The sequence below is a fragment of the Tenrec ecaudatus genome, chromosome 18, assembly GCF_050624435.1.
Source record: "Tenrec ecaudatus isolate mTenEca1 chromosome 18, mTenEca1.hap1, whole genome shotgun sequence".
Taxonomy (NCBI): domain Eukaryota; kingdom Metazoa; phylum Chordata; class Mammalia; order Afrosoricida; family Tenrecidae; genus Tenrec; species Tenrec ecaudatus.
The window spans coordinates 35809969-35821000 of record NC_134547.1 but is presented as its reverse complement, the minus strand read 5'-3'; the positions used below and the strand labels follow the sequence as shown (position 1 = coordinate 35821000).

Sequence of the window (11032 nt, the reverse complement as noted above, 5' to 3'; positions counted from 1 at the left end):
GTCTGGCCATAGTTAAGCTCAGAAAAGTAGCTCATATAACGCATTCAGGCAGGTGAGCCCGGGTCCTGAAGTGATGTTTGGTGAAGGTGACAGCAGAGAATCACACATGTGCTGTGAATACAGGTTGTAAATTTGTAGGGCTAGGTTCAAGACTCAGCACCACACTGCCTCTCACTGTGAGCCTCTCTCTTCCTGAGTAAAGTGTTAGCCAGAATCCATCCACCTCACAGAAGCAGCCATAACACACATTAAATTGCTTGGCAAATGGAGACAGAGCAGGGGACGGGGGTTAGCCAGTCTGCGGTGGTGCAAGTGTGAGCTGTGAGTGTGTCCATGTGAAAGTGGCTAGCCAGCTTCCAACCTGCAAATGCCGTTGTGGTTGATGAATTTGCAGTTGGTAAATGCAGCCCCCTCCCACCACCCCCTGCCAGGGACAAAGTCAGGACAGAACAGGTTTTGTTCCAGAGGCTGTGTTCAATGGTGAGGACTAGAAAGGGAGTCTGGTCATCCTAAGTAGAGGGGGCTTCCTGGAGGCTGGCCCACAGCTCTGGATGGCCTTTCCAGGGGACACTGTCCCTGCCACGATGGGAGTGGCTGCTTTCTTTTTGTTGCACTCTCCCAAGATTCAGGCCGCTCCGCTCCGCTGGGGGTCATGGAGCTGAGAGGAGGGGGTAATGGGCACATACTACATCAGGCTCAGTTCTGTCCTGAAATCTCTCCGTTCCTTCTCCCAGCAGCCTTCTGAGATAGAGCTTATTATTGTCCTCATTCTAAAGATGAGGAAATACGGCTCAGACAAGCCAAGCTGCTGACCCAGGGAGCTACATATAAGGTGGGTGCTACTCTCCACTATTGGGAAAAAGCACCGTTTTCAGCACAGCTTACCCAAGGGAACACAGTGAGTGAGCGAGCGAGCGTGCTTGCGTGCGTGTAGGCCTGACTTCCCGCAGAGCACTCTGGCCTAAGCTCGCAGGAAACCCTGTCTGAGGACACCGTTGAGACTGAGCTGACATCTCACCCAGCAGGCCTTCTCCCGCACATCTGCACTGGCCCCAGCCTTTGGGTACTCTGTACCTCTTTATTGCTTCCTGAAGAGTTTTCTTTGGCAAGGAGACTGATCCGGCTCCAGCCAGGATGTAAGTGGGCACTATTGAAGAGCAGGACTTTTCTCTGCCTCGAGGGTGCCTGGGGGCAGGGAGTTCCAAATGACCTGGGGGGGCCTCTGCCTCAGCATTCTGGTCTCGGGTCAGCTCTGCCCATGGACTCTCTCCCTTCCGGGCTGCGCAGTGTTTATTTCACAGCTGGACACTCCTTTAAGTGATGCAGGAAGTACGCCCTGGGAGGCAGATATAGCCCAGCAAAGCTGATAACCAGTGAGCTCTCTGGATGCCTCAGGAGGCCAGGCACGGGGGCAGAGATAAAGCGGAAATGCCAGGCTTATCACAAGCCCGAGTTCTAGAGACACCTTCCTGCCGGCCAGCCCACCTCACTCCCAGCATTGCAAGCCCTTGGGCGGCATCCATCTCCAAGCAGAGTAAACACTGAGTTGGCACGGGCACAGGATGGGGACGCTGTGCCCTGCCCCGGCACTGCGCCACCCGAGCGCCAGGGGCCAGCAGCAGGCGTCGGATTACACCCAGCTATGTGTGGTAAGGGCAGCTCCCCTTTGAAGTAGGAGCCTGAGGAAGAATTGCTGGGGTCACAGGACTAAGGGAGTCCCGGGAACAATTGATTCCCAGACCTGGGTCTCCTTGGGCCAGGAAACTCAGCAGAAAGTTTTGGCTGATGAGCACAGCCTGGATGGTCAGCTTGGCCCTTTCCCAGCCAGTGCTGGGGTCAGGGACAGATGACGCCAAAGGACAGCGCACCTCAAATTGGTTCCTGTTCTTTCTCAGCTATTTTGCTTTCCTAAGCATGCATGGCTTAATGGCGGGTGGATTTGCACTTTCTGACAATATTCACGGAGCAATTGGAGGAGGTGGCCTGGGCTGGGTGTCTGGTGGCTGGGTTGATTTAGGATTGGGGAGAAAGCTCCTATTATTCCTACCACTGCTCTACCTTGCCACCAGGTGGCTGAACCCAATGCCATTTTGCTGGGCTAACTTCTCCCGGAGGTGGCTGGGCTAAGGGAGTCACAGGGAGTGGATGGGGTTTGCAGTTCTAATCTCCACCATTTTCATGCACTTACCACGTGCCAAAGGATCCCTGCTTTTGTCAAAGGTTACACATCGGGCTGTTAACTGCAAGGTCAGCAGTTCAAGCCAACTAGGTTCTCTGAGGGAGCAAGACCAGACTTTCTCCTCCTGGAAAGAATTATAGTCTCAGAAACCCAGAAGGGCAGCTCTCCTCCTGGAAAGAATTATAGTCTCAGAAACCCAGAAGGGCAGCTCTCCTCCTGGAAAGAATTATAGTCTCAGAAACCCAGAAGGGCAGCTCTCCTCCTGGAAAGAATTATAGTCTCAGAAACCCAGAAGGGCAGCTCTCCTCCTGGAAAGAATTATAGTCTCAGAAACCCAGAAGGGCAGCTCTCCTTCATTTCTATGGTCATGATGAGTCTGAATTGGCCCAATAGAAGTAAGCTTGGGTTTGGATCATTTGCCAAAGGAGGCCTGGTGGCGTCATGGTTAAGCATGTGGCTGCTAACGGAAAGTTTGGCACTTAGAACCACTCAGCAGTTACTCAGGAGAACAATGCTGGCAAGCTGTTCCTGAAGAGCACAGCCTTAGAGATCCTACGGGGTTGATCTGCTCTGTCAGAGAGGGTGACCAGGAGTCAGACCAAGTACAACACACAGCCACCACGTGCCCGGCACTATGCTACATATTTTACTTGCATTTACTGCTCAAAGAGCCCTGTGATTGTTGCACTGTTTGGGGGCTTCACTGATGGGGAAGGCTATAGTTCAGAGCTTATTTACCTCCTGTGCCACCAGGATCCTCCCAAGTGTGCAGTGAGCCCACGTGGGCCATTGTCATGAAACAGAAAGAAAGTGCACCTCTCTTCAACACACTTGGCTTCTGTCTGTCAGAAAATAGTTTTGCGTGGTGTTGGTAGAGCCACACCTTTTGCTGCCATGTGCGGGGACACTGTGGTTATGCATATGTGGTGGGGGAGCTCAAACATTTCGTGGGAAATGGAAATGAAAAGATCATGGCAGTTTCCCCCAAACCCTTTTGACGCCCTCTTTGCAAATCTGCAGGAGGGATTTTGTATCCTTTCGACTTACTCTCTTGAGCTCTGCACAGCGAGCTCTGAGCTCCTGTGCTGCTTTCCGGGGGCAACCACAAGTCTTCTAGGAGCTGTGTCTGCTGGCGGTGCTGTTGGACTATGTAAGGTCTTGTGGTTCAAACCCACCAGCAGCTCCATGGAAGACAGATGAGGCTGTCTGCTCCAGTAAAAAAATCATAGCATCAGAAACCCTAAGGAAAGCTCTACTTTATTCTGTAGGGGCGCTAGGAGTCAGCTTCAACTCAGAGATGGTGGGTTTGGGGTTAGTGGTTTCTGCTGGCACCTACCTCATTCTCTTTACCTCTTTCTTCATTTTCAATTTTATACTTTCTCTATGGACTTCATATTAGGATAAATGAAGACTCTTTCCCACTCTCCACCCTACCCCCTGTACCCACAGTAGATACATTAATATTTTTGCTTACATGGTTCTGTATATATTTATTATTCATGAAAAATCAAGGATCATTCTCTAACTTCACACTTTCTTGTGAGAATTCTGAATTTCCTAGAGTTTCTAGTTTGCCTTGTCTGCCATCCTCACAATAGGCTAAACAGGCTAGCATTTGTTCTACGTGCTCCATTGTCATCCTCCTGACACCCCCTGAAGTGGAAGTACTGTTCCTATTCTCATGTTATTGACCAGGAATTGGAGATTCGGAGGCTATGCTGGATTGCACAGTAAACAAGGTAAGCACAGGCTTACTTGGGCGTATTTACTAATGTGTAAGAAATAATTGCATGTATTCCAATCATATAGAAGATTGTGCATCTAGATAAGGCTGGCAGCCTCTCTCTCCCAATCTCACAGCACCTTCCTACAAAAGCAGAACCTCTTTTCAAATTTACCATCCCTGACAGGGAAGGGTCAGTCAGCAAGGTCATCATGAGCTTATTGACTAATCTGTAGTGAATGATTTCACATGGGTTACTTACTACAGGTTAGAAAGCAAGCCCATGCTTACCTTGCTTATGGTGTCTTCTCCCCTGCTCAGAGGGGATTAAGTAATCTGGCCCACAATCCCCCCTAGTCAATAGCAGGTTGTAAGAGTGAGGAGATCATTTCATACTGTCTGACTCCACGGCTCCTGCTCTTAAGACTTTAACTATAGTCTTTACTTTGGGTGTATTTTATCCTGATTTGGTCCCTCTGGAATCCTCGGAAGTGCAATGTCTTCATTGAACTATGAGGAAATGTTTTCTAGTCTAGAGTTCTACACTCAACCTGACTATCTTCTTGCATCCAGTTCTTTTGAGGAGAATTCCAATGCCATTCTAATTCTAGTGCTTTAGAATGTGATTTATTTTCTGTTACATTTCTGGGAGCTTTTTAGAACATTCCCTTCATTCTGTGTTCTAAAACTCCATATTGGCGGTAGTCTTTCTTTGACAATTTTCTTCTCTCTAGCTCTTTTTTGGAAGTAGCAAGTAATTAGATGTGGAACCAGCTGAATCCATGATCTAACTTTCTTTTTGCTCCTTGTATCTATATTTTCATCTTTTAGTTCTATTTTTGAATACTTATGTTGGATTAGTTTTTTAATATTCACATTTTATTTTCTGAAAGCTTTCTATTAATTTATAGATGCCCTTTTTTCCATAGCCTACTTTGTTTTTTAATCGTTTTCTTAGGGACTCATTCAACTCTTATCACAATCCATACATACATCAATTGTGTAAAGCACATTTGTACATTTATTGCCCTCATCATTCTCAAAACATTTGCTCTCCACCTAAGCCCCTGGCATCAGATCCTCATTTTCCCCTCCCTCCCTGCTCCCCCTCCGTCATGAACCCTTGATAATTTACAATTTATTATTTTGTCATATCTTGCCCTGTCCGACGTCACCACTTTTCTGTTGTATGTCCCCCAGGGAGGAGATCACATGTAGATCCTTGTAGTCGGTTCCTCCTTTCCAACCCACCCTCAGTCTACTCTCCCAGTATCGCCACTCTCACCAATGGTCCTGAAGGGATCATCCACCCTGGATTCCCTGTGTTTCCAGTTCCTATCTGTACCAGTGTACATCCTCTGGTTTAGCCAGATTTGTAAGGTACAATTGGGATCATGATAGTGAGGAAGGAGGAAGCATTTAGGAACGAGAGAAAAGTTGTATGTTTCATTGGTGCTACAATGCATCCTGACTGGCTCATCTCCTCCCTGAGACCCTTCTGTAAGGGGATGTCCAGTGGCCTACAAATGGGCATTGGGTCTCCAACCTGCACTCCCCACCTCATTCACTATGATAAGATTTTTTTATTCTGATGATGCCTGATACCTGATCCTTTCGACACCTCGTGATTGCAAATTGGTGTGCTTCATCCATGTGGACTTTGTTGCTTCTGAACTAGATGGCCGTCAAGCCTTTAAGACCACAGAGTTATATCTTTTGATAGCCTGGCACCATCAGCTTTCTTCACCACATTTGCTTATTCACCCCCTTTGTCTTCAGCGGTTGTATTGGGAAGGCGACCATCATAGAATGCCAATTTAATAGGAGAAAGTATTCTCTTATCAAGAAAGCTTCTCTTATCATCTGAGCAGGCACTAGTGCCCTAAAAGAATTGGAACAAGTGACACTGAGTTCTTTATTTACATTGGAGAGAGTTGGAGAGAAGTCACACACTGGCCCTTGGGGAAACGATGAGCTCATAAACTCAGGCCTCCTATAGGCAGGGAACCAAACATGGATTCAAAGGAGTCTTTCTGGTTATTCTTTTTCATCAAAGAAGCCTGAAGGACTTCCTGCTTGTGTATTCTGAGCTTTCTCCCAGAGGTTCCCACAGCCTAATTCTGGGAATTGTTAAGCTTTCCTTCCCTGTTCTTAGTCTGACCTAGGCTACATCCTTCTTCAGAAATCCTCCCAATGTCAACTCAGCCACTCCTGTCCTGCTGTGGCCGCCTCAGTTTGTTCCTTTAGTACAATAGTGGATATGGGGCTGCCATATTTCCAGGAAATGCTTAAGGGAGAATTGGGGTGAATCTACCCCACCAAATTAAATTTAAATTAGTTTTCAATTAAGATGTTTGTTCCTTTAATAATTATGGAGAATCCCTGCGTGGCACAAGTGGCTTAACACACTAAGCTGCTAACAAAAACATCGGAGGTTCAAATCCACCCAGATATGCCTCAGAAATGTCTGATCAACTTGCAAAAATCAGTCCCGGAAAAACCAGGAGCACACTTCTTCTCTATCCACGTGGGGTAGTGTGAGTGGAGCTGACATGATGGCAACTGGTGTATGATGTGAATGAAGTACTTGACTGTTTACTTTGGGTTCATCTGACTTTTTTTTAAATTAAAAGATCATTTTATTGGGGGCTCTTACAACAGTCCATACACCAATTTCATCTGAACTTTTGAGAACTTTTTCCAAGCTTTCTCAACAGAGACTTTCTCAGAGTCCTGGCTTAGATCTCTATCTCAAGCTGCAAACCCTCACGCTCACTGCCTTCAAGTTGATTCCAACACACAGAGAACCATATGTCAGATGAGAACTGCCTTGTGGGGTTCCTGTAACTTTTCAGAGAGGAGAAAGCCTCATCATTTTCCTCCGAGCAGTTGGTGGCTTCAAACTACTGATCTTGTGGCTAGCTGCCCAACATATACCCCACTCTACCACCGGGGCTATGGAAATAAATGAAGCATCCGGAAGTAGGTGCATTTGCGTAGGACGTCTCCAGAGATTGGGGTCTTATTCTTTAAGCTTTGGGGTCCTGACTCACAAAAAGTATCTGTACCTACGGCAGAAGCTTTGGGTTGAGAGTGAGATTTCCAGGCATTTCTCTAGGCAGCATTGTCCCAAAATCTAACCCAAGGAATGTCTTTGTCCAGGAAAGTACTATGTGTCAAGTGAAAGGGAAGTAAGTGTAAGGAAAATACTGTGTCAAGTGTAAGGGACTCCCTAATCAGATACCTGCTGCTTTTCTGTGACAGATAATGTCCTGTTGGGGTGACTAGTGAATATCCCAGAGGGACTGGTACAAATATGCTTCCCAAACTACTTTTTCCAAGGAGAGTTGGTTTATTTGTATTTGTTTTTAAACCAGAGCTAATTTAACTGGCCGGTGGTCTTTTGAGTATGTAGCAGGCTATTCCGTCAGAGGCATCCAGGACTGCGCCCCTTGATTGCAACACGGGCTGCATAGTATGAGCTATCTGGTTAGAGCAGAGGTTCTCAGCCTTCCTCATGCCACGACCCTTTCATACAGTTCCTCATGTTGTGGTGTCCCCCAACCATAAGATTGTTTTCGTTGCTACTTCCTAACTGTAATTTTGCTACTATTATAGATCATAATGCTAATGCTAATATCTGATCTGCAGGATATATTTTCATTGTTACAAATCAAACACAATTAAAGCATTGTGATTAATCACAAAAACAATATGTAATTATATATTGTGAAATAATTCTTTCTAATTACAAATAAATGGAATTTTGTCTTGAAGCATGGTGTAGCGTGGGTAACAGTCTTTACACCGGGTACTCGCATGTGGGCGTATCTGCATGTGGGCAGACCCGCCTGGAGATGGATAGAGGAACGGTGTCTCAGTTCCTAAGACCATCGGAAATATGTGTTTTCTGATGGTTTTAGGCGACCCCTGTGATTGGGTCGTTCGACCTCCACCCCCAAAGGGGTCGCGACCCACAGGTTGAGAACCGCTGGGATAGAGGGACGTATTTGTGTGCACAGCAAGTATTTAAAATGTTTTAAATAGTTCTATTGACATTAAATAATATATAATTCAATGGCTTAACATTAAAACGAGTTGTGCAATCACCACAGTCGATTGTAGAGTATACAGGTTTATGTGTGTATATACATATATACTCGTCATTACTAGCTTCTCATTTCCCAACAAACTCCCCTGCCATAGCCCTAAGGAAATATTAATCCAATTGGGTTTCATATAAAGAAAAACAAAGCAAAGAAATAAAACATAAGTAAGCATCAACAAAAGAAAATCACACCAAATGAAAACACCAAAATAACAACAAATTCCCCCAAACCTAACAACAAGAGCAAAATGAAACACTGAAACCCCTTAATCAAAAAGATAACAGCTGTGCTGGACATGAATGATGTATGTACGAATTGTAAAAAGAGTTGTAAAAGCCCCTAATAAAATGATTTAAAAAATAACAGAAAATGATCTTTTAATAAAATGTTTTTTAAACCTGAGAAAATAATAAAAACTAGAACACATTTATAATGGGTCAAAAGGGAGAAGAAATGATAAGTTGTTAAATTTTAACCTGACTACATCTACATTTGTCCCCCTCCCAGGGCACTCTGTCTGACAGCAAGGTTGGTCACTGGTCAGAGGGGATTGGTGGGAGGCTTATTCCAAGTGGGCGCCGTACGATTGGATTTGGGGTTTTCACTGGCAATCATAGTTTTCTGCAAACGGGGTGTTCAGAATTTATGTTCTAATGCCATTCCCTCCTCTGGTCTTGCATTTTATTGTTTACAATCCTTGAACCACACAGACTGGTGCGCTCCTTTCGTGTGGACTTACCTGTCACCTCACTTAAGCGGCTGCTTGTTTTAAGGCACGCAAGACCCAGAAGCTATTCTTTGTAATTTCTTCCCCCACACTTTGCTCTAATACCCTTCATGAGGGTATCGGATCTTCGTGATCTCTTCATGAGGGCTAATATCATCAAGTAGGGCCATGCCATAAGAACTAGTTGTTCTTAGTTTAGGACTACATTCAATGCAAGCTCAAAATCCACTCGTGTGTCTGTAGTTCATAGTTGTCCTTGGTCAGCTTTGGAGACATCATTCTTCTTTTATTGGGGGACATTATAATTCATCCCCATGGGGCATATGGTAATTCTACTACAGCATCATTAATTTAGCTAATGTTATAGAATTGAAAATACTACTTGGAAAAAATACTTATATTTGAATGCTTTTTAGACAAAAAATATATGTATTGTTGATTTGTACAGCTAAAAAAACTCATGTGACTAAATACCACTTATGCAAACAATTAGGGTAGGAGACAGGGCAAAACTTCCAATACTGCTATTTGCAAAGGCAGAACCATGTCTGCCAGAGTACGACACGTTATAAAAAAGCAGAGTGAGCATACAAATAGCAAATATATGGTCATCGCAAGTGGCCATTCATTGAGCAGCCTTAAGGCAAGAGATCTAAACCAAAGTCCAATAACCTCTAACTCCATAACCTTGTGAGAGTAGCCACCTGTGTCTTCTCACACAGGTGTTTTAGCTTAAGTCTAAGGGAATATTTCAGTTCCTTATATCTGTTGCTGATGAGTTTAAAGTAAAATCTAGTTTGCTTTATGGGGTTTTCAAATCAGAGCCTACTGGTGTGGCCTATGAAGGATGTTGTGCACCTCGAAAGGACTGGGTCTAAAGATCTGGTTGTCTGTAGTACACAGACTGGCCACCAAGGACTGAATAAAACCTAGGTCATAACAACAGAAAGTGGGTGAAGGGAGACATCAGACAGTGTAAGGCATGAAAAAATAATAATTTATAAGTTATCAAGGGTTTGTGAGGGAGGGAGGGGAAAAAGATGAGCTGATACCAAGGGCTCAAGTAGAAATAAAATGTTTTGAGAATGATGATGGCAATAAATGTAGAAAGGTGCTTGACACAATGGATGGATGGACTGTGATAAGAGTTGTACAAACACCCAATAAAATAATTTTTAAAAACCTAGGTCATAATTGCTCAATTAGGAACATAATCCTGGGTGTATTCTCCTCTTGGGATCTATATAAGTAATGTTGGGCATGTTTTCTAATGGAGCTTATCCCACCTAGTTTAGCCACCAAGAGACACTTCTCTTCATCTTCTTAGAAAGAGACATGCTCCCGACTCTGCACATCTGGACTTGAATTTCCATTAAGGTTTACTAGGCTCCTGTGTTAGTCTGGGTACTTTAAAGAAACAAATCCACAGAAACTCATGTCTAAGAGAGAATTTTATATAGAGGTTAAGTGCACATCAAGAAAACATCCCAACCCAGTGCTGCCCAAGCCCACAAGTTCAACATTAACCCAAATGTCTGATACCAATCCACAAAGTCCTCCTCCATCTCACAAAACAGACGCAATTATGCCAACTGCAGGAGGAAAGTCGAGTCAGTGAATGTGTAAGCATCTCAGTGCTGGCAGGAGTCTCCACACGGCTGCTCCAGCACCCAGGGCTGCATCAGGGTAGGTCCATGTGGCTTCTCCTCAGGGATGTCTCACAGGAAGTGAGCCTTGCCAGCTGAAGCGGAATTGCTAAAGCAGGGAACTGGCACCCAGGTCCGACCATCAGAAAGCAAGAAACCCAAGAACTAGAAAAGTGAGGCTCACCGAGCCACTTATCCCTCTGCCACATGTGTTTATCAGCCAGGTTGGCACAATAAACTAACTACCTCAGCTCCCTTGTAGAAGTATTTGTTGATTTGGGGCAACTGTAGAATAATGTGATATGGCAGAAACTCGTTGCTTTTTTCTTCTGTGCCCAACATGGGAAATTGACCCCGACTTAGGTGAGGTCTCCTCAGTCAGAGTGGTTGATGTACAAATAAAGGGCCTGTTTTTAGATGTTGCTCTCCTAGGGTGTGATAAATAGACTCAGTGAGATACTAATATTTAAAATGTATGCTTATTATGACTACAAAATCGAAGAATTTGATGTAAAATCCTTAGTTCAGGTGGTGGAGGAGAGAGGGAATTCCGGCAGGATGTCTATTGTGGCAGAGTCCTCCCTCAGGAAACCTCCCGTTTTGCTCTTAAACTGATGTTGCTCATTGGTCGTGATATACTGGTGTTTG

At 44.8% G+C, this 11032-nt stretch overlaps 1 protein-coding gene across 1 annotated transcript in view; it reads left to right on the top strand.

Annotated features, from left to right (window-relative positions):
* Nucleotides 1-1486: 1486 nt before the first annotated feature.
* Nucleotides 1487-11032, top strand: part of MYLK3 (myosin light chain kinase 3) — a 47005-nt gene continuing 37459 nt past the window's right edge. The window contains exon 1 of the mRNA XM_075537306.1: nt 1487-1649. Coding sequence (XP_075393421.1) covers nt 1563-1649 — 87 coding nt within the window. The 5' untranslated portion in view covers nt 1487-1562. The remainder of the gene's footprint in view (nt 1650-11032) is intronic.